At 35.9% G+C, this 21,947-nt stretch overlaps 4 protein-coding genes across 8 annotated transcripts; 1 reads left to right on the top strand and 3 right to left on the bottom strand.

Moving 5' to 3' along the window:
* Positions 1 to 428: 428 nt before the first annotated feature.
* On the bottom strand, positions 429 to 5,940 carry LOC141898755 (phosphatidylinositol transfer protein alpha isoform-like). 2 transcript variants are annotated; one of them, XM_074784836.1, is made up of 10 exons: positions 5,840 to 5,940; positions 4,872 to 4,902; positions 4,601 to 4,770; positions 4,394 to 4,505; positions 4,222 to 4,296; positions 3,231 to 3,311; positions 1,174 to 1,254; positions 997 to 1,092; positions 794 to 916; positions 429 to 506 (listed from the first exon to the last, which is right to left on the bottom strand). In XM_074784836.1, exons 1-10 carry the CDS (start codon positions 5,854 to 5,856, stop codon positions 465 to 467), a joined length of 828 nt encoding a protein of 275 aa, XP_074640937.1. In that variant the 5' UTR covers positions 5,857 to 5,940; the 3' UTR covers positions 429 to 464. The 2 variants fall into 2 exon arrangements, with proteins under 2 accessions (XP_074640937.1, XP_074640936.1); XM_074784835.1 differs by lacking the exon at positions 3,231 to 3,311 and adding an exon at positions 2,028 to 2,111.
* A 371-nt stretch (positions 5,941 to 6,311) lies between these two features.
* On the bottom strand, positions 6,312 to 13,241 carry LOC141899567 (triacylglycerol hydrolase DDHD2-like). 2 transcript variants are annotated; one of them, XM_074785940.1, is made up of 20 exons: positions 13,082 to 13,241; positions 12,583 to 12,942; positions 12,356 to 12,495; positions 11,694 to 11,931; positions 11,419 to 11,612; positions 11,186 to 11,338; positions 11,042 to 11,105; positions 10,881 to 10,970; positions 10,536 to 10,780; positions 10,332 to 10,437; positions 10,057 to 10,187; positions 9,833 to 9,952; positions 9,664 to 9,759; positions 9,426 to 9,547; positions 9,068 to 9,305; positions 8,944 to 8,955; positions 8,779 to 8,872; positions 8,481 to 8,684; positions 8,258 to 8,402; positions 6,312 to 7,473 (listed from the first exon to the last, which is right to left on the bottom strand). In XM_074785940.1, exons 1-20 carry the CDS (start codon positions 13,239 to 13,241, stop codon positions 7,125 to 7,127), a joined length of 3,261 nt encoding a protein of 1,086 aa, XP_074642041.1. In that variant the 3' UTR covers positions 6,312 to 7,124. The 2 variants fall into 2 exon arrangements, with proteins under 2 accessions (XP_074642041.1, XP_074642043.1); XM_074785942.1 differs by having other exon boundaries at positions 11,195 to 11,338.
* Positions 13,242 to 13,353: 112 nt separating this feature from the next.
* Positions 13,354 to 15,723, top strand: LOC141900039 (putative rRNA-processing protein EBP2). The gene is made up of 8 exons (XM_074786742.1): positions 13,354 to 13,459; positions 14,155 to 14,238; positions 14,321 to 14,487; positions 14,734 to 14,857; positions 14,939 to 15,104; positions 15,188 to 15,254; positions 15,342 to 15,495; positions 15,605 to 15,723. The coding sequence occupies exons 1-8, from the start codon at positions 13,385 to 13,387 to the stop codon at positions 15,665 to 15,667; spliced, it is 900 nt and encodes a 299-aa protein (XP_074642843.1). The 5' UTR covers positions 13,354 to 13,384; the 3' UTR covers positions 15,668 to 15,723.
* Positions 15,724 to 16,143: 420 nt separating this feature from the next.
* LOC141898784 (glycosyltransferase 1 domain-containing protein 1-like) lies at positions 16,144 to 21,725 on the bottom strand. Of its 3 annotated transcripts, XM_074784877.1 has the most exons (11): positions 21,626 to 21,725; positions 21,341 to 21,450; positions 20,292 to 20,440; positions 19,606 to 19,711; positions 19,434 to 19,485; positions 19,270 to 19,302; positions 18,052 to 18,088; positions 17,817 to 17,966; positions 17,518 to 17,732; positions 17,132 to 17,230; positions 16,144 to 17,041 (listed from the first exon to the last, which is right to left on the bottom strand). In XM_074784877.1, exons 2-11 carry the CDS (start codon positions 21,421 to 21,423, stop codon positions 16,838 to 16,840), a joined length of 1,128 nt encoding a protein of 375 aa, XP_074640978.1. In that variant the 5' UTR covers positions 21,424 to 21,450; positions 21,626 to 21,725; the 3' UTR covers positions 16,144 to 16,837. The 3 variants fall into 3 exon arrangements, with proteins under 3 accessions (XP_074640978.1, XP_074640979.1, XP_074640980.1); XM_074784878.1 differs by lacking the exon at positions 19,270 to 19,302; XM_074784879.1 differs by lacking the exons at positions 20,292 to 20,440; positions 21,341 to 21,450; positions 21,626 to 21,725 and adding an exon at positions 19,949 to 20,069.
* Between the last annotated feature and the right edge of the window lie 222 nt (positions 21,726 to 21,947).

Here is a 21,947-nt window from a genome sequence, read left to right as displayed (position 1 = left end):
TAGATAAGTGCACCAATCGGTTATTCATTATATTTCCAATTAGCCCATCATTTAAAGCTAAATCTTCGTAAAGACTTGCTTGTGAAATGCGATCATGAAATTGATTGTTCGAACAAATGGTCATAACCTATTGTTTATATAGTCTAAAATTTATCACAATATTTCACAATATTCGCTAAGCATTTGAACACAAAGGCTTTTAAAGAAACCTTAATAAAAGAGTGGCTAAAATCTTGTCATGAATTTCATGGGTTTTTTTTCAATACACTATGATAGAGGTTTATTTAGTGTGAATAATTATCCAAATCTATCGCCAGAACTTATGTCAGTAGCGGTGAGCCGTCGGACTGACCACATATCGATTGGAAAATGAAGCAAATTCCAATCCAAATAAATATATAAATATATATATATTTATATATATATATATATATATATATATATATGTACGATTATTACTCCAATCAGTTTTCTAAAGTTCCTTTTAAACCTGGCTTTTGACGGGACTGAAAAAAAACGAAGAAGATAAACACAAGTTAATATATATACCAACTGATTTCTTATTTCAACATATCATTCAGAAATTCAAATGGCTAAATTGATCGATCAACAAGCTTAACACAAAATCATTGTCTTATACTAGAATTTTGCCATTTAGGGTTAAAATCTAGTATACATTACGCACAAGAATATCCAAAATCACGATAGAAATTAACCGCACTATACTTCTTCAATATGAAATATTTTCTAATTGATTGGAATCCATAAAACTAATCAAAACAGGGACAGTTACCTCGTCTAATTCTTGCTGTGTTTTGTCTTCGATTGCACGAATATCTTCCATGGTAAGTCCGTACCACTTATCAGTCCAACAGAACAGCTGACGATGAAAGTTTAAAAATAGTCTTCCTTCCGCCTGTCAATAAATAAAGTCATAGAGGTCATCCTATTGAGAGAAAACAAGTCATCACAAAATATGAAACATTAAGACATTACCCCTTCTATAAATCTTTCTACAGTTCCACCAATGCCAAACCATTTGAACTCGTATGTCACTAGCTTGTACGCACACATAAGAGGAGTGACACTTTTCTGAAATTTTTTTTGAACAAAGTATGAGTAACATTTCCATTTAATTCAGTGTACGAGAAAGTTGAATATTACATGACTTACATGCCAGTCTTTTCCTTTAAGGGGTCCTCGGCCAGTTTTCTCAGAAGTGTATATGGTAGGATCTTCATCTTCTTTGTAGTCCTGAAATGTAGTTCTGAATTAAAAGCCAATGGTCTGAAATAAATTTATGACCCACCAAGATATTTGAGCTTTAATGCTTTATTAATAATCATTGTATCATATTTTGGAGATATTACGTGGTGATTTATTCTAAAACATAGTTTCTTAGACTTCATGAATGACTGAAACTTTACTGCATATCAAAAAAATAACTGGTGAATATGTGATAAAATGATTACAGATACAAACATGTGAAGCTTATATCACTGATTAATAAAAATTTTTGATAAAAGTTGAAGCCAAAATGGAAAAAACAAATTCCCCAGTTCTCCTGGTTGTTGAGCTGGAAAAGGTTCCACAATTTTCCACTCCAATTTAAAAAACATGAAAGAAATTCGTTGATAATCCCTGAATTGAGGCGATGTAGACTTCACAGTACAAACATGCAATTGATTATATACAGCATCATGCGGCGCGCATAGATAGTAAAGACTTACCATTCACGTGATTCAATGTTATCCAAAATTGTCGGTAACCAGATTATAATTTTAGATAAAAGAACTGCTTCTAATTCAGTCATTTGAGCAGCATTATCATTCGTTAGACCATGGTGGAGTTATGGTGGATTTAGATGGACCTTAGAGATATAGGCAGCACCAATTTCTCCAGAACCAAAAATGATTTTACGAAATAATTACAATTTTGCTCACTCTCCAGGTCAAGAAAGAATGCAGCCCATCTCAATCCACCCCACCAAAGAATTCAGGCACCTGCTGTGAAAAACGTGCACTTACCTTCGATTGTAAACTTGAATTGTCAGCTATATCAACATAGACAATCTTTCGCTTAGCTAACTGTTCAGGAGTTAGGTTATGAACCTTGAGAGAAATTGATTTCATATCAACCGATAACAAAGACAAGCGTCAATCAGGTGAGAATTCGGACCAGTAAGAGGGGTCCGGCACACTAAAAAGCTAACAAGAATTACCAGTAGAACCAATTAGCAATATCAGAACCTTCATTCCAGATAGACAATTTGAGCATATATGAAAAGTTTAATTAAGCATGAATGTTTGCATTAATATTGTTTCTTAATTTAAAATCAAAACAAGATACATATTCATTGATTTCAGCAGTGGTGCCTAGAGTCGTACCATATGTCACTTGTATTATTAGATATCAGGCTGTTGTAGTGTAAGATATGAATGCATCATTTGATGATTTTAATGGTAGAAATATGAAAATCTACGACTATTCTAATAATTATTGAGGACAAACATGATATTATCATTTATCATTCATTCATAATAAATTTGGGTCAGCCGAGATGTGAAAATGCTAATCGGGCTGGTCTTGTATGAAATGATAACCAGTAGATATCCAAATTGTGACTAGAAGGAACAGTATACTGTCTGCATAAATAGAACCATAATTAATGACTAAATGAGGACTTTGACCCGGACTGTTATGTATAAATATGCGATGCATATTAAAACTAACACCATAGTAATTTGAGTCCCTGATTTCAATTGCATTAGGGAATAATCTAAGCATTAATCGTTAGTCCAATGGTGGATTAACTTAAGAATTTCAGTTATTGACAGGAAGAAGTATGAATAATTTTGCTTGTTGGTTCAAAATACTTTAACATCAATAACAAAAAAAATACATAACATCAGGCTAAAAAAATCTTGTTTCTCCTTTCTGCTTAGCTTAAAAAGTTGACCCGACTGGCCACCTATTTTTTTTAAATCATGATTTAGCTTAACAGACACAGCAGTTATAGAAATGAACTGATTACAAATTCTATTGCGATTCACAAAATGACCTGGCAAATTAGGAGAAATAAGGTATCATTTTTTCTAGCCTTACGTTACTTATGCACTTTTGCTAATACATGTACAGTGATAGACAAGTATGATGTACAAAAAATATGCTATAGACAGGACAGCCAATGCAGCATGCTTGTATATATGAGCATGTTTTGCTGCACTTACCGACGGCCGAACTTCATCATTAGCTATATCTACATATACTACTTTTCGATTTAAGAGTTGTTCTTGAGTTAAATTATGTACCTGTTGAAAAATTGGCAGATAATCTGACGAAAAAACGAGTACTCAACATATTGCCAGGCAATTAGGCCAATACCGAATAGGAAAGCATTCTAACATTGTAGATGTGATGGTCGACTCATCAATTTACATAATTTTCAAAACACTACTTTCATTAATAATCAAAATCAAGTATCAAGATGACATACACAATGTTTCAAACGGTCACCAGATCTTCCTAGGCATGAAAGGCCAAGATCAACTGGTATTATGTATAGAGTGGATGGCATATGTTAACTGTCATACTATTAAATGGGGTGTGACAGATTTATCAGTTTGCAAATTCACAAAAGATATATTTACAAATATTCCATACACTCATATACTATATATATATATATATGTATGATTAAAGTATAGATTTTTTAAACGTAGTTCAACAAATGCCTAAAGACAAAGATAATTCCTAAGGATTACTCATAATACCCTGAAGGCATCACGAGACAAATATTATCACCGAACTGAAACAATCATACATATTCAGTATTAGTTTATACGATGATTTCCTTCTTTCATTATGATTCAATTAGGTTGCTTTTAGTGGTAAAAATCCATTGATTATTTGAAGTTATTGTTCAGAGATATTGTTTGGGCATTAGACCCAACAATTTACTGGTTGCAATCTGTTAAACATCTGAATGTCATCAATTATTGCAATCTGCTCTACTGAATTTCATCACTATATCATTCATAACAAGCCATATAAATGCTCATGAAAATAATCTTGCATTGGCAGACCATAGCCTTATCAGATATGATCATTTTTGTTGTTGTATCTAACGTTATCCTTCGATCGCACTTTTGAAGCCCATAATATCACTATCAAATCCATCAACGCTTATTATAATTCCCGATCCCTATCATCTTTACTTACATTTTCTGACGAGCCATCATCATCCTTGTGAAGTGTTTCGATCTTTAGGAAAAAAGAGTCCTTCATATATTCATTCTGAAAGAGTCGGACAAGACTTATAATAAAACAGTCAATGATCACCAAATCTGAACAAAATCATCGCAGCGCTTTTATCAGTCGAAATGAAGCTTACCGTCACAACAGTTCTACAGTATGGATATGCATTCCACGCTTTTTCATGAAATGAAAAACAGCCTTTACCGCAAATCTTTTGCGAACACTTTCGCAGAAAAGATGGGATTTTGCTGAAAAACACAAGACGAAAAAACAGGATCAGATAATTTCTAAACCTCTACTATTCCCCACGAAGCCCAGAGCTGAACTACGTGCTAATGCTTACTTTTCTATATGGTAAATTTTATGCGTATATTGGCCTTCCGTGTAACCATCCATCAAAGCGGGCACAGGCTGTTCTTTAATTGGATGATTTGCTAAAACTTCAATACCATCCCCACCTCCGGTTTCAGCTTTACTTGCTTCAGCGACTGAGTATAATTGAGCAACTTGGTACTGTAAATAGGAACAACACATCCATTAAACCACCACTTAACCAGTGATCTGATGACGGATCATAATGTTAAGAAAGATAGTTCAGTATATGTATGACATACCTCTTCCACCTTCATCGGCAAACGTACTCGACTAGAAAATAGGTAAAAAAATAGTTATCGTCTCCCCACTGAAGGGTTAAGGTTGGGTCGGCTAAGGTATCATTAAAATCCAGAAAATTATTGATTATCATCCAAGTGAACTAGGATCTGTACGCTAATAACTGTCGCTTATTGGCTGATTAATGCTGCGCATGCGTACAGAAGTGCACGACTTCAAGGATAGTGTGAAGAGTTAGAGAAAAATAGAACGGATCGAGCGAGACTCAAACCAGTAAATTACTAGCGCAGCATCATACCACTAGACCACCGAGCTCGCTGACAGTCAGCCGAATGTTTTAACTACATATAGTCTCACCTTACCCTATCCCTTCCCTTACGAACATTCCAGAGTAATCCGTACGGCAGCGTACAAATAGCCTACGGAATCATTGTACGTGTCCGTAAGAATAGCCACTTCGTTAAAAGTACATCCCTGCCATGGTATCCGCCGGTTTTATCTTAACCAACTTACGAGCAACTGGCGCTAGTCCAAACCTCCAACCCCTAAAACCTTAAATTCTTCGGTTAAAAGAACCACCCTTTATTCTTGTCGTGGCCTGTGACATGATGCCATGATCCAAACTCTACGGGATGGAAAAACACAATTTTCGTCATTGACCCCCAGGCCCCAGCAGGATAATGAAATGAAACTGGTGGATCATCCTGGAATCTAGATTGAGGAGTCACGAAAGAGAAATCTAAAAATTGTGAAGAAACTTGTTTGACTGATCAATGAGTTATGTGACACTACTGACAGATCTCAAAATCTGCCACTGTCTATATACTGACTGTCAGTCTCTCTGAAATCGATTTCATTTTAATTTTGTTGTGAAGTCCAAGCTTTTTTCAATGGCCAAACAACTGCATTTTTAAATCTCAAGCTACTTTGGATAACCAGTAATCATAATCTAGAGCTAGAAGCCACTTACAACTCAATAATCTTCATGTTGAGGAATTTTTGGCGAGCACACACGGGGTGTTGCAGTCAACAGCGAAACAGAAAAGAACCAACGTATATCCCGGATGTCGGTCAACGCGATAACTACGTCAATGAAAAAACGTTTCGCTAATTTTATTCAAAGAGGCAATTACCGTCGACTTTTTGGCTAATCAATAATATCAACTACTATAATTCATGTAAATAATTTTCCACTGTTATTTTGTTTTGCTAGCAGCTTTTACTATAGCAAAAATAGCTTGGTATCTTTTCGGTTTGAGATCTTAACTATAAGATTACCTTAATTGTGACGCACCTGAACGTTAGATGGCAGCACTGTACGGAATAAGTAATCAAATCAGGCGGTGTCCCGGCAACGGATACCAGCATTTAATTAATTTTAACCCTTTAATCAAACAAGATCCCTTTAATAAGAAAATTTTAATATTTACGAAATAAATTAATTTTATTCACAAACAGACAATCGTGTACATTTAAGTTATACATGTTAAGTACACAAATGAACTGAGCCCCAACCCTTAAAGTGAAAGTGCTTATTCCAGTAACCAGCTTTTAAATAATATATCAATACATTACATTGAAAATAGTTGAAGCACCTTCGATCAAAATACACAAGAGACCACCAGATACTCAAAGATAACCATAGAAATCAATGTTGTGTATATTTTTTCTAATTCAAATACATCTGGGAAATGATTTTCATAATTAAACATGCATGGAAAGTCTACATGAAAATTAATGTGATTGTTATAATCGCTTTCAGGAAAACTGAAGTTCAAATAAAGAATCATCAAAACATTAAACCTCATGTACCTCAACCATTTTTTCATCATTTCAGTGTAAAGTATAACAGTTAAGGTACCCCACCCCTTTTTGTTGAGAAAACCTGACTACCCCAGATTTAACGTACATACATAAATCCAAAATTAACAAGTTTTCGAAATCGAAAGGACCAGTTCTATATTTAGAAATTACTTTAGTGATCCATGGTTCAGATCTAAACCTGTCAAATGTTAAATTGAATTCTTTAACACCCGAGGGGCCAGTTTGCTCAAAAGTTGGTGAGAGTTAACCAGTGGTTAGTTGATATAGTGACAATTAAAAGTTCATTGTTTACTGTTGGTGTTTATCTGCCGGTTATCTTGAACCACCTTTTGAGCTACTGGGCCCAGGTCCAGAAACAGGAGTGGATCTAGGACATGTACTGCATGCATGTATTACACTCATCCCTTTCATATTTCAATTGAGCAAGATGACTAGCTCTTTCTCACAAAACCGGACAAGGGTGGTGGACCTGCCATCATTGGAGGATGACCAGCAGCCACATTAACTAAAGGAGGAGGTAGACCTCTCAATGGTGCTGTCGTACCAGTAGGAGGACCCATTGGTGGCGGTGGCATACTTGCAGTATTGCCGACATAAGGCGCAGACATGAAACCATTTTGTGATGAAACAGGTGGCTGGCCTGGCAGGGGTGGCATAGATTCACGAGGTGGGCTGGTCATTCGCAGTCCTTTCTGCGCGGGTGGCCCTTGTTTCTGTGGTGTGACGCCCATCAATGCGTATGTTTCTTTCAATATCAACAGAGCAGTGTCTTCAGACTCCCTGAAATATACAGCAATTTGTCTCGATTACCATAATAAACATACTGGATTTGACTTCAAACATGTCAATTTGGATATCAAAAATTTGTGCAGCCTTGACCAAAGCACTCAGTAAGTTTCCAAGAATTTATCACAAGAGATCACAGGTGAAACAGGTGCTTGTTAAACCCAAAAACTTTGTTAAGGTTTATAAAGATGTACCAGTATTTATGTTGATTTGTGTAGATTACCTGTTCTTTATGTTTCATTTTTTAATACCAAACTACTGAATCTAATCTATGTGCCGTATTTTTTGGGACCCTATTCGTATAAATATTTTGTAGAGATACAAGAATATGAGGCACTCTCAAAGGTAGTGAAAGTATGTGACCTTCGGTGATACATTAGGCCCATTATAAATAGTTTGACCAGATGAATGAATTTGATAATTACAGCACCAAAGCCATTTAGGCAGGTTTATACGGGGATCGAGGCAATAGAGGCAACAATAGACGAGAGTTGTTGCTACCATGCGCAAAACATGTAAATCAGGAGCCCTTACCAATAACACTGATTCTCATCCCTAATAAAACAAAATCGTCAGAAGTGCTATAAAAAATTCTGTGAGTTTAATCAAATGTTCACTTCAAAGATTGTACATCAATCAAGCAAAGGATATTTGTGTCCATGTCAGGGTGATATGATTTATTTTGTTATGATATGATATGATTTATTTTGTTATGTTATGTATAAAATGAATGATGATTTACAGGTAACTAATAAGTTTAGCATTGTGAACCACATACCAATAGCATCCATGACTAGCCAAAGCAAATAGGTAATCATTGAAACTTTCAATTGGTTTTTCCTGCAATACATAATCTATACGACGCCCACCATTCAATTGACCAATTACTAAATCTTCCTCAGTAGTCACAGACTCACAGACAGCTGAAAATACAATACAATTATATCACGTATAATACTCTGATACCATAAGTAAATGGTTTCGAAATTGATCATACTTACAACCCGTCTCTGCAGAGTCTTCAACGTGCGTCATGTGTTCGACCTGTTTAACCAGATCATCAACGTCTTGGTCTAAGTTCTGCGATTGTGGAGTCGCGCGATGAGCTCGAGCAAATTCATTCACCGTATTCCATGCACTTTTCCATGAATTGACCAGCCTTTCTTTCAAATCAGCTCCAACTTTTGCCAGACTTTCTCTCAATTCTATTCAATATTCAAGTAAGTTTATTTTGCACATTTTTGTGTGAGAAAATTACACTATCAGGGTACAAAAAAGTAATATATGGTATTAACATACCTAAATGCAACCTTTTACGTCCTTTATGGTGGGGCATGAGTACAGGTTTGATATTACTGAATTCATAAGCAATAAGTGGTTCTATTCTGTATGCCTGTAAATACAAAATTTCATATTCATTTTTGCTTCAATTCCCTCCTCGGTGAATCTATGAGAATTACTCACCACAGGGTCAAACTGTAAGTTCAATTGGGTCACCATGAAATGAAATATTCAGAAAATGTGTGATGTTAGAACAAAATATGTGTAGTGTCATAACATTTCATTTGAAATTTGCAGACTAACTTACAGGATGGAAAATGTTGAAAAATCCAGTACAAGTAGGAAAACTGAAGTCATCAGGGATCGTTTCAGTTCCTCTAGTTGTTAGAAACAGAGCGATTGGTGAACCCAAAGCGAAAAAATTCACCGGTGTAAAATTCAGCTTTGGGTATCTGACATGAGGTTGCCCTGTACCCGCAGACCCGATATCGACGTAATCAATACCAGTGATGGAAGCAACTGAATCTTGACTTATGAGTGGATCTCTGAATACAATACACAAAACGGACACTGATGTAAAGTGATGCTTATGAAGGAGAGAGTTGCTTTTTACAAGAAAGTTTTCAACTGTTATTGAACAATTCATGGAACAACAGGGTATTCACCTGATAGAGGTAGCACTCTTTGACTCTTCTGACTGTTTTTGTTGTTCAAGTAACTTTTCTTCCATAAGTTTTTTCGCAGCATCTTGCTCAGCTTTTCGTTTGACCGCTTCAATTCTTTTTTCCTACAATTTTTCAAGGAATTTGACAAAAACCACAACCAAGAAATCTCAGTAGTGCAAACACACGCACACATCTATATGTTGATATGATAATAATTTCAAACGGATTGTATATAAACCTCTTTTTGTCGAAGTTCTTTCAGATAACCCAGTAGTTTTTTCCTTGGACCCATAGGTAAACCTAATTCTTTGATATCATCAGCACTACACAGTGTCTGAAATCAACAATTCCAGATAGGAGTACGTGAATCACCAGGATGTGATTTTTCGATTGCGATGAAGACTTACCAATGCCTCAAGATCTAAATGTTCATTTTCAAAAGTTTGTTTGAAGTTCATCATACCAAGTTTTTCTAAGATTTCATCCATTGTCGGAGTACCTTCTTCTTCTAAATCAGCAGGTACATCCTGAAATCACATTGTGAATCACAGGGATATAACTTACCACCATTTAATATTTGATTTCATTCACGAGAATTGCATCATCAAAACTATTAAGGTAAAACATGTACCAAAGTTTCATCTTCTTGAGCTACAGTTTCTTTTAGCACTTCTGTTTCATTAGGTTGATCCGAGACTTGGGATGTTTCTGCTGACTGTGCATCAGGTTGGTGTACAAGCAAGTCAAACATAACTGCTGAACCTAGAAAACAATTCAATGAACAAATCCTATAATGTATTGTGCAGCAATAGCTTCCTAGAAACTCTATCATAGCATCATCTAAATGAAATAATTGAGATGTTTTTGATTGTAGAATATTCACCAAGCATGAATGAGTAAACCCACCTAAACTATGACCAGCTATTGACATTTGACCAGTAAATGATGGATTGCGTTGAAGAAACTGATCATACAATCTGTTTATTTCAGATGTCACTGTATCTAAGATAGTCTGTGAAGGAAAAGATTTATCAATATCAGTAAAAAACCAAGGTAGCGAATTGACATTTCTTTGGAAAGCAAAGTTCAGTTTACTGTAAATTGACTCACTTGACAGTATTTTGGACTAGTGTAGAAAAGAATGTCTAACAGCGTATCGTTTGTGAAATCTCGAAGCTTTGGGATACTCTTCAGTGTTATCTGTTTGAGTCTGCGATCGATGCCAGTCGCGTCACCGTGGAGCGATTGATGCCAGTGAACCGGTAAGTATTCTATCCGGTTTATACGGTTGTCTTTCACATGTTGTTGGAAGTGTGTTGACAACAGCATGTTTGAATTACTTCGTAGATCGTCGACTTGAAAGTACAAATAAGAAGAATAATCAATATCCAGAGAACGACATCACGAACATAAATTATTCTCACAATGACGAAATAACCGCAGTCAAAGTCTTACCACATTCCACTAATCCTCGGAAGCGAATATCACAAATTTGTCCGATACCATGAACAACAAATACGAGATGATCGATAAGAGCTGGTTCGCCTGAAAGATATTTCAATATTTGTAATAATGATCTAAAACACACAGATAATGAAACAGTTTTAGAAACTAACCATCCTCAATGTTTTCAAATTCTTCAATGCCTCTTTTCACAACACGTGGTCTCATCTGGTCTCCCTGAAATAATGAAATACCAATATATCGATCCCATTAAAAAAGAATGCTGATGATCAGATTAATCTGAAATATAATCCTACTTTTGTTACCTGCACAGTGCCCCATTCATCAGGCAATGATGATGGTCTGAAATGCACAATGACATTTGGGTTATGCATGACAATTGTTTCACCACCAGGAAATTCCAGTCGTTTATGCCAAACATTTGTCAATACAGCAGTTTTATATTCTTCCTGAAAAGCAAACAAGAAAATCAATTTCAATTTTTTTTCGAAAAGAAATAGCAAATAGCTCTGTTGAGACAATAGCTTACTTCTAACTGCCCAGCAAATTCCTCGTCATAGGGTATATATCTATTGTCACCTTCCGATTTATAAAACCAAGTACACCTCTTTATTTCTGTAGGCGCTTCTTCCCAATAGACTGAAGTTCGACAACGATTTCTCAAATCTACATCATATCGCCCACCATCCGTAAATACAATCACCGGTTCTGATGTCTCATTAACTGAAAATCAGAATCAAGATGTGCATGATGAACTAGTCATTGCTTTGAAACACAAAATGAAGTCAATGAAAATTTACTTACACATAGGTGAATTATATGCCTCTTCTAACCTCATTGTATCTAACAAAGACATTGGAAGCCAAACGGCCCTATGTTCAATGATCTTACAGAAAAACCAGTGGGGCTGAACTGGCTGGAAAAGCTTTTGATTTGGATACAGTGCAACACCTTGATTAGGCATTTGTGGTGTCGAACTCATTGGTATGTATGTCATACCAGAAGCATCATTTGGCATCGGCTCGGGTTGCATTGGTGCTACCTGAAAATTAAACATGTACATGCCAATTAGATTAATCCAAACACATAGATTAATTCTAATAGGAGTACTTCAACTCACTGGTGCAATCCTACAAGTATAAAGGTATTTCTTATCCATTATGATGAGTATTCTATCTTTAAGATCCTACTTGATTGAACACGTATTAACTTTACAAGCATTATAATAGTCTTTAATTAGACACAGACTTATGTATACAGTAGACAGTTTACTTATAAAAGTATTAAACATCTGTTCAACAACATCTGGTACTGGAAGTTAAAAATCAATAAATCGAAAAAAAAAATTATTTTTTATTGTTGATTATGATAAAGTGGTGTGGGCTGCAACATCCCTTATGATTTATAGGTTTGTAAAGTAAATGAAACGTAAAAGACTTGACTTGACAGTTAGGGTAAGTTTTTACCTGAGCAATTGGCACACCATCAAATGCCGGTGGAGGGGGACCAGGATGTTGTGATCCAGCAGCTGAGGCATACGTTCCAGGAGGAGGCTGAGCATATCTAAGGGGACCTTGCGCACGATGATAATTGATTGTAGTTCCTCCTAATCAAAATCAATAATTCAAACAAAAATCAAGAACGGATCATTTGTCACGGAATATTCAAAAGTCAAGCCTAAAACAGTCATTACCTCTAGGTGGTAGTCCTCCAAATGGAGGTCCTGTCACTGGTGGCCTAGGTGGTAATCCTGCGATAGATACAGGTGGCGGCCCAAATGAAGTGTTAGCAGGTACATGTGGCGGCTGAATTTGACTTACAGGAGAAAACACAGATACCGGAGGTTGTCTAATCGATGATACCTGCTGTGGTTGTGAGGGAATAGGATTGGCTCCAACCTGTGAAAACGGATCAGATGAAGTCGCCGGAGTTGATGACTGGAAAAATGAATATGTTCCACCGCCACCAGTATGTTGATTGTTTATTGCCCCATGAGGAGGAGGGGATGGATTCTGCCCGACAAAACTGTCTGCTTCTAAATCTACATCAACCTCTAAAAAAAGAAATTTGAATTAAAAGGGATTAATAAGCAGGTCGACACATTGACATTATTCGGATAAAAAAAGCGAATTGCATTTGATTTCTTTACTTCCGGGTTTGAATTTACGGATTAAACGAGCAGTATTTCTCACCTTCGGCTTCTGACATTAAAGATGCAGCTCCTGTAGGAGCAACGGGCATCAGGATGTTAGAACTGATGGTTGTGTCTAATGTGAGTCCTTCACCGGGTGGCATGAGGAGCAGGGGAGGCGGTGTAGCGCCATGATCGGAACTTTTCGTTCGGTCCGCCATATTGACAACTAAGCAATTTCCAGGAAGAGTCGAATGTTTCCGAGAAGTCGACATTAACTAAAACACGGAGTAGGAAATCGGAAATCGGAAATCGGACTCCTGGAATCAGACATCCAGCATCGTACATCGTACAGGGAGACAGCATGGCCGCTGATATGGAAAATTTTATTGATAACAGCGATGCTTCGGATGTTTCAGATGTGGATTCAGATGAAGAGGTAAATGTTCATACATTCAATGGTCTCTGAATGAAGATTCGATGTTGACAACATCGAATCTTGAAGATGGACAGACCGGTGAAAACAACATTGTTGTTTTCACCGGTCTGTCCATCTTCACTCCAAGTTTGATATTCTCATTATCGCCTCCAGTTCGAATCAATTCAAATAAAACATCCCATAAAAAATGCATTTTATATTGCACTGAACTTCACAGGGACTCGTATCAGAGTTGTAGGTAATGTAAAAACGATAATCTGTTAATCCTATGTCTATAACTATAGACATAGGATTAACAGATTATCGTTTTTACAATCCTATGTCTATAGTTATAGACATAGGATTAACAGATTATCGTTTTTACATTACCTACAACTCTGATACGAGCCCCGTGCTGAACTTAACAATGTTTCATAGATTTCGAAATTTGACCAATTGACGGATCTTCACACCTTGATTCCAATGTCAACACACTATTGTCATATACTGTAAATTTCTTAAAGCCGCTGAGACTGAGAGTGTTTCAATTTTCATTGACATTAAATTGGTCGCAGCTGTTATTTTCTTAGAATTGGGTAATAGTTTGTCTTCAAAAGCTGAGATCTCTAGCAGCGGTGACTCGTTTTGGACTTGGCTTTGGGAGCAACTGAAATATGTCCATACGTGAATCGAATATCCTCTTATTGAATTTTCAGCTGGCAAATGCTTTCCAGGAAGGAAAACTGAAACCCGGAGTTAACGTGGTTTTAGAAGGTCGAAAAAAATATATAAACGATGTGGTAAGTTTCTCTCAGTTCTCCTCGAGATCTTTTAATTTCTCAATGGTTCTCAACCATCATTCATACTGATTATCTATTATAGGTCGGCATGGAAGAAGCTCTTGGTGAATTCAAACAAAATTTAGATTGGGTCGAAACATTGGACTTAACAAATCCTCCTGCGGCGGTAACACTAGATACAAACCTTGAAGATACAGAAGCTAATCCAGATGACATTGTACATAATGACTTCAAAAGAGAGTTGTTATTGTGAGTGTAGCATTTTGTGATTTGTTTTAGTTGACTCGGTTTTCTTAAGATCAAGGACCTTTTTCAAAAGATCCTAAGAAGGAATCCTAAACTCATACCATTTATAACCTTCCAAAATAATGATATTAATTCAAAATTTGAAATGTTCCCTGGAGTTTGAGTATTATTTTACCAGTCTATGAACTTTAACCCGGGATTATCCTTAGAATCATAAATTTATGTCTAGTTTGTTTTTTACTGTTTCAGTTATCGACAGGCTCAAGCATCTGTTTTAGAAGCGATACCGCGTTTGAAAAGTTTAGGTATTTTAACAAAAAGACCCGAAGATTATTTTGCCCAAATGGCTAAAACAGATGATCATATGAAGAAGGTAAGCATCGATCTGAAACCAAATAGGTATTCAGTCAGCACTCAATGCGGTGAATGATAGCTTTTTGCTCATCGAAAATAGGTACGAGAAAAACTTTTATCGAAAGAACAAGCGCTCGAACGATCAGAAAAGGCTAAGAAGCTACGAAACCTACGGAAATATGGCAAGAAAGTGCAAACCGAGGTCATTCAGAAACGACATAAAGAAAAACGTGAGATGTTGGATGCTGTAAAGAAATTTAGAAAAGGTATTTTGTTTTACAAAGTGTTTTCAAAGGTTTACTTGTGTTTGGTGATTCATATTTTCCATAAATGCCATTATTCATTCTAGGGCAGAAAGACAAACTAGACTTTTTGGAAGGTGACAAAGCTTTAATGAATAAAAACACAGATCCGACGTAAGTACACATACCTTTATCCAGGTGTATAAGTTTTTGATGAGCACTGCTGTTGCTCAACTTGAATTTGTTCTGTGAACTTTTCAGGCCCGGGAAGAAACGAGAATTCAAAAATCAGAAATATGGTTTTGGTGGTCAGAAAAAACGAGGAAAATATAATACAGCTACTAGTGCGGCTGATATGACAGAATTCAATGTTCGTAAGCACCAGACTCGACCTGGACTTCCGAAGAAAAGAAAGGTATGTTCATGCATTGCGTATGAGGTTTATTTAAACGTCTATTTTGATTCAAGTTGTTCGTATTATTCGTTATCTATGTTTATAATCATCTCAAATTTTTGTTTTGTAGCAACCGAGTAAGAATCGCCCGGGCAAAAACAAACGTCAGAAAATGAAGTCAAAAAAGAAATGATCCTCAAATTTCTCTGTATATGTATTTTGTATATAAATAAATCAATAAGTCCTAAAAAAGTTGTCATAGTTTTCACTAATTTACTGGTATATTAGGCTCTGTCGGATAGTTACCAAGTCGGACAGTTACCATAATGCAGTCTGGACCTACCCTTCTTCAGACCTCCAGGTCAGTCGCAAGAGTGCTATTCATCTAGATTTGAAAAGTTATTGAGAATGGTTTATATCCCCAACAGTCCTGATGACCATGTATGATGCTGACTGATGTGGGCACAGACGTAAATATCACATGTGACCGTGAGTTTCCTTTCCAGCTAAGGTTATCCATTTGATATTCTCCATGTACCCTGACACTTCTATCGAAGTACATAGACTAGAGTGGATTGTTCCACGCGATGCATTACGAGAACTTCAGGACAAAACATTTTAAAAATTTCAATTTTATTGAAAGAAGTGAACATGAATGTTCATCCTTATCATGGCAACAATATATAATCCTCAACAATTCGAAATCTATTCAATACAATAATAGACTATTATTTAGATACAATTTTTCATTTAAACCTAAAATCACAATAAATATAAATAAGTACAACAATTTCTGCCATCACATAGTTATAACGACATTGATTTTGATTGATATCAACGAGTTTACACAATATATAATATATCAGATAAGCACAGATCACTACCGGTATATGGTATCAAGGGAAGCTGTTTTTGATGATAGTTGGTAATAGCTGACAGAATGCCATTATCAAAACAAAGCCATCGGTAACTGTTATAAATGACATTCGAACTGGCTAGAATTTGACTAGAATAATCATGGTGTCCATGATATAATATTCAGCTACGTTGCTGTAGTACAAGCAACGAGCGTTGTAGCAATATTCAGTGCACGATTATTTTCATGATCGGAGATTCTATTGAAATTATCATTGTCAATATTTTCATCCCTGAGTAAAAATATTTCATTAACTCAATATCTATATACAGTGGAACCTCGTTACAGCGAACTTCACGGGACCAGAATATATATATTCGTTATAACTGATAGTTCGTTATATCCAGTATGAAATTAATCAAATTGTCTTACTTGGGACGAAATTCTATATTTGTTATATCAGATGTATCGTTGTATTCGAGTTCGTTATAACTAGGTTCCACTGTATCATGAATATATATCATCATATAGAACAGAAGCAGTTTTTGATGATTGTTTATATGAAGCTGATAGGTTGCTCGCGAGCATTTGATATGACCGTTTTTCTGCATCACAGTTGTGTTTTAGCTTAATCTTCTCCAGTGCCGTTTGTTTGATCTTTTCATACAGTACATCATCGCTAAGAATTTCATCGGCTAACTTAACAAACTCCTACATAAACATAAAGATCGAAACATTTCACGTTTAAAAACAACACATTTTGAAAAGACAATAACATTATAAAACATTTCACTTGACTACCTGAGGAGTGTCGTACAAAAGACCATCAATTCGATGCTGTATAATCGCATAATTTCCAGGTATATTGCGAGCTATCACAGGTACACCAAGAGACATAGCCTGAAACACCAAGTATGGTAATTCAGGTGTCTATTCACGAGTTAAAGTATGTAACAGAGACACTACAGTAGAACCTGCTTAATTTGGATCATTCGGCATCAATGGAATTCATGCGGTTTTTGAGAAATCCGAATAAAACATCACATTTAACATGCTTTAAGTGGACTGTACATGAAATCCGGAGTTGAGCGAAACCCCTATCAAACAAGTTTGACTGTTATGTCACACAAAGAGAAGTACTTCTTTCATCGACGTTCAATTAAATAAATTGTACGTGTCAAACTCACCTCTAAAATTGCGCATGACATGCCTTCACTGAGTGAGGAATTCAACACAATAAAACTATCACGCATAACGGCATGAGTATCCTCTAATGATAAGCCAGGAATGAAAACTACACCACTGGCTTGTTTCACGCGCTTCTCAAATTCCTCGGCAAATTCGTTATTAAGTTTTGGTCCGATGATAAGTAGTAAAACATTTTGATTGTGTTGCCACCAGTCTGAAATTGTTTCAAAGAAACTTTCTCCAATTGAATCTATTGAAAGAAGTATTTCAATCTTCAAAAGATTTTCATTCAACTCACTTGAAAATGCTTGCAATAGGAATGCAGGATCTTTGACAGGTCTTATACCAGCAATCAATGAAAACAGTAACGGTGGATTTCTTGTGATTTTGTATCCATTTTTTCTTAGATAGTTCCTTAAGCAGAATGTGGAGGGATTGGTTAAAACAGCTGGAAATATAAAGAGAGAAATGACGTTAGAGGATCTAATTCAGTGATTTAGTAGTCAGTATTAGTTTACAAACAACTGATGTACCTTGTGGAATTGTGATAAATCTATCATCTGAAACGGCCTGAAAATTGCAAACGAAAATATCTAGATTGAGGTGAATATTTATACAAGTAGCATTGCACCTTCTCAATAATCTGTTCTCGAAGAAAAAGGTAGCACATGTGTTTGTATGACGTATATCATTGATATGCATAAGCGCAAGCTTTATCGTTTATGATTTAGTCTTTAAAAATCAATAATATTCTATCATTTGGGAAGAAGCTATCATGAAATATGGTTATACCTGAGAAAATGAATTTCACCATTAAAAAAACACTCCTTGTTATATCCCTACCCACAGTGATTAGTAAAACTTACAAAAAAAATCATAGAAAAAGAATGCATTATTTGACTCTTAATTAGGGCTCTCTGTCATAGTTAGAAAGCCCCATTTTTATCCTAGTGATTATTATAATTTTTTTCGATTTTCCTTGTTAAAAAAATATATGTACTATCACGTTTAACTACTGACATGTTTAGAAGGCTTTGCTAAAAGCTGTAAAAAGTATATAGAAAAATATTGCAGCACATAGATCGAGTTATATCATTAGCAATAGGTTTGAATAACACACAATATGCTGGATAAAATCAATTTGTTATGTGAATTGCTGTTGTCAAAATTTATGTCAAATAATTGTTATGTTGCATTAGGTCACATTATTTGCTGTTGTGGTAACAGCTACCCGTAAGGTTCAAAATCCCTGACAATAGCTGCGATCACACGGAGAAGATTTGGCCCGGGCCAAATTGGCACGGATCAAGCTCGGGCCAAATTTGGCCCGTGCATAATTAGAGAGCGCGTTCACACGCAAACCACTCACTCGATACTAAACAATGCTTTTTTAAACAAAAGGGAAGTGGGTCACTTCCGGTGCCAGTTGCAATTCAAACGCTATCATTTGTCTCGTGCTAGAATTTGGCTCGGGCCTGGACCGACATTTTTGACCCGTGTGAACAGTTGTTCCGGGCCAAATTTGGCAGGGGCCAAAAACGCTTGTGTGATCGCGGCTAAAGATTCTTTTCTAATTTCTGATTCCCTTCATTTCGAATATGAAGGGTGCGGAAAACCCACCATTATCACTGCTTTATCATCATGTAAAGAATTGTAAAGACATCATAATTTATGGTTAATCAACGAAGAATAGATTTGCCAATACATGTACTTGTTAATAGTTAAATTTCTTGGACTATGAAATAACTTACTTTCACTTGACCCTCATCATCCTTAATCTTTCTCTTTATAAAATCATTCAAATTCATTTGAGAACATTCATTATTTATATTACTGTTTTAAATGACGTTGTAAACTATATGATGATTTCTGATGCGTATAATTAGTATCTGTACTAGTGACAAGAAAAACTTACCCATAGAGAATCAGCTCGTTTTCTTAAAGCTGCACTAAAGGTAACTAGATATCTGAAACAGAAAATTTCACAAGCAATTTTACTAACAAGCATGAACTCATTCAGAATGTGCACGAATATTTCCATATATACCGGCATACAGACTAAGTGTACGATAGAAAACTGAACTCACTTAGCTTCATTAACAACTCTAGACATCACAGGTAGTATGTTTGAATCAGTATGATATTCATTTAAGTCCGTGCCTCCAAATATGATCGCATATGGAATACCACAACCTATAAGAAACCATTTAACCGGAAAGATTGTCTTAATGGATTATCTATATAAGGTCACCTCCTCAGAATTTCATTTCAAGTAATTTCTTAAAGGGGCACATGCACGACCCAGCCTATAAAGGGAAACCAAATATCCCGTAGGACATAATAGTTGATAAAACAGCTGTTAAACTGCAACATATTGATATATTGACGTCATGGACATACGTGACCAATTTGACAATGCTAATTACTTACTCATAAATTCCATTTGATAAAAGAATATAAGTTAAATAAACACTGTGAATAAACAAACACGGCAATGAAATACACCTGCTTTTCATATCCCAACTGTATCGTTTTGATAAAATCAATGGTGGCTAATCAAAATTCCATAAGCCAGCCTTATCGATGAAAAATCTCAATATCTCACAGATAATAGGTAGGTAGTCACAAGATATGAATAAAAATTTGAGTTAACATCATTTGTGAAACCAGACAAGGATTTTCACTCATACAAGGACTTTTTCATAAATTCCACAGATTTATTTTGGCAGACTAAAAAATGTAAATTATATTCTTATCTACATAGGCTACATACCATGGAGAACTTTTCCAGCATGATAAGCATGGATTCCTATAGCTACAGTTATTTTGTGACATGCGATGAAATGCTTCAACTCAGTGACGTCGTGGAAATCATTGACATCTTTCAATACGCAACAGAAAGGTGTTTCTTCAAGGTGTTTCCTAAAAACACAAATACAAATACGCATAAGACACATGGATGAGTACTGCCATAGAGGCCAACTATAGGAAATTATGATTTAATCAGAACTAATTAGTAATGTATCTATTTGTAGGCTAAATTGCAGTTCACTGAGAAATATGGTAAAATATTCTCTATTAACCCTTTCAGTGCATCTACACCGCAGTCCGGTGTACAAATCACCGATAGATTTTGCTAGTATATGGTATAGCTTAGCAGTGTATTGATGTTATTAGTATTTAGTTCTTATCTCTATTCAAGGATGGCCACACCTGTCAAATATTGTGAAATATCAGTAATAGTAGTTCTACGGTGTTGATGCATAGGCCTATAGGCCGAGTGGTGCCCAACGCATGGGGTGGAACTTTTTTAAATTTTGAATTTATCTCCAGTACTTTCAGGAATAAATTAGTCAGCACTGAATAAGTAATACTTTCATAAAAAATCTAAACTTCAGTAGGAATGGCCTATAGCAAAAACTTCGCCATCTCAGTAGCATTGGGAAATATTTCACCAAGTAGAATTGAGAAATGGAGTATAGGCTTAGAAGGTTTAGTACCTAGCCATCGTTCCACAAACAACCGGTAACAACGACGGGTATTCAGACTACCGTTTATGGAGTAAACTGGGATGAAATTTTTTCAATATTTCAAAGTCATGGCCGAAAAATTTGTGGATCAATCCTAGTAAACAATCAAGAATCATCGCATTGATTGAAAACATATGCAAAGCAAAAACAAATATTGCCAAGTAAAGTCAAGTGAACAGCTGTCTAACTGATATCAAAATCAATACAGTATGCATGGACTAGCCTATACTGATAACCTGTAACTTTTAACATGACCTCTCGAAACGAAGTAGAGATAGAATTTCAAAATTACCTGATTCTATCAGCAGCAGTATTATTGCCACAATTTTCCCGGATACGGGCAACCATCAATACTTTAACACATGATAAGGCCATCGATTGAGTTAGCCTGTGTCCACTGGTCTGTAATACAATCAGATGAGAATGCTCTAACAATAATGATGACAAACTCACTGGGGATATAAGTTGTCAACTGTCAACAAAATAAGCACTACACTACAGCAAATATGAGATTAACCAACCACAAAAACAAGCAAACAGCACCGTTTCCGAGATTAAATAACAAATACCAACTTACAAATGATATAAAATACAGGCCCGGTGGAGATATGAATTACTTAGACCTATTCCACTTGACTGTCACAATCCCAATATTCAGATCTGTATCTAAACGTTCAATGGCCGGGTGGCTCCGAGAATATCCAAGTCAGGATTTTTCCGTCAAGAGCGCCGCCGGCTGGTGCAGGTTCAGAATAAAACACGGCAAGGGAAGAGGACACTTGAACTTGAATTTTAATTTTATGGACAAGATCTCTTTTATGATCAAATGTCTCAAGAGAACCTAGATTGAGGAGGTGCAGGGTATTGCCAAATTTGAAGGAATGAAATTATCTTATATC

This window comes from Tubulanus polymorphus, chromosome 2 (genome assembly GCF_964204645.1).
Source record: "Tubulanus polymorphus chromosome 2, tnTubPoly1.2, whole genome shotgun sequence".
Lineage (NCBI taxonomy): Eukaryota > Metazoa > Nemertea > Palaeonemertea > Tubulaniformes > Tubulanidae > Tubulanus > Tubulanus polymorphus.
The sequence above is the reverse complement of the archived record's forward strand: the minus strand, read 5'-3'. Positions and strand labels throughout refer to the sequence as shown.

Bases quoted from the DNA above. Each gene is read 5' to 3' on its own strand.
- LOC141899567 (XM_074785940.1), bottom strand. From the start codon at position 13,241: ATGGCGGACCGAACGAAAAGTTCCGATCATGGCGCTACACCGCCTCCC. The intron at 12,943-13,081 runs GTGAGAAATACT...TTCTTTTTTTAG, and splicing joins TTTAATGTCAGAAGCCGAAG to AGGTTGATGTAGATTTAGAA. The intron at 9,760-9,832 runs GTAAGTCTTCAT...TGTTGATTTCAG, and splicing joins ATTTAGATCTTGAGGCATTG to ACACTGTGTAGTGCTGATGA.
- LOC141898755 (XM_074784835.1), bottom strand. The intron at 4,771-4,871 runs GTATGTCATACA...TCCTATTTACAG, and splicing joins TGCCGATGAAGGTGGAAGAG to TACCAAGTTGCTCAATTATA. The intron at 1,255-2,027 runs GTAAGTGCACGT...ACTACATTTCAG, and splicing joins ATTCAAGTTTACAATCGAAG to GACTACAAAGAAGATGAAGA.
- LOC141898784 (XM_074784877.1), bottom strand. From the start codon at position 21,423: ATGGCCTTATCATGTGTTAAAGTATTGATGGTTGCCCGTATCCGGGAA. The intron at 19,303-19,433 runs GTAAGTTTTTCT...GATTTTATAAAG, and splicing joins AACGAGCTGATTCTCTATGG to AGAAAGATTAAGGATGATGA. The intron at 17,967-18,051 runs GTACATCAGTTG...TTATATTTCCAG, and splicing joins ATTTATCACAATTCCACAAG to CTGTTTTAACCAATCCCTCC.
- LOC141900039 (XM_074786742.1), top strand. From the start codon at position 13,385: ATGGCCGCTGATATGGAAAATTTTATTGATAACAGCGATGCTTCGGAT. The intron at 14,239-14,320 runs GTAAGTTTCTCT...TATCTATTATAG, and splicing joins AAAAATATATAAACGATGTG to GTCGGCATGGAAGAAGCTCT. The intron at 15,105-15,187 runs GTATTTTGTTTT...TATTCATTCTAG, and splicing joins TGTAAAGAAATTTAGAAAAG to GGCAGAAAGACAAACTAGAC.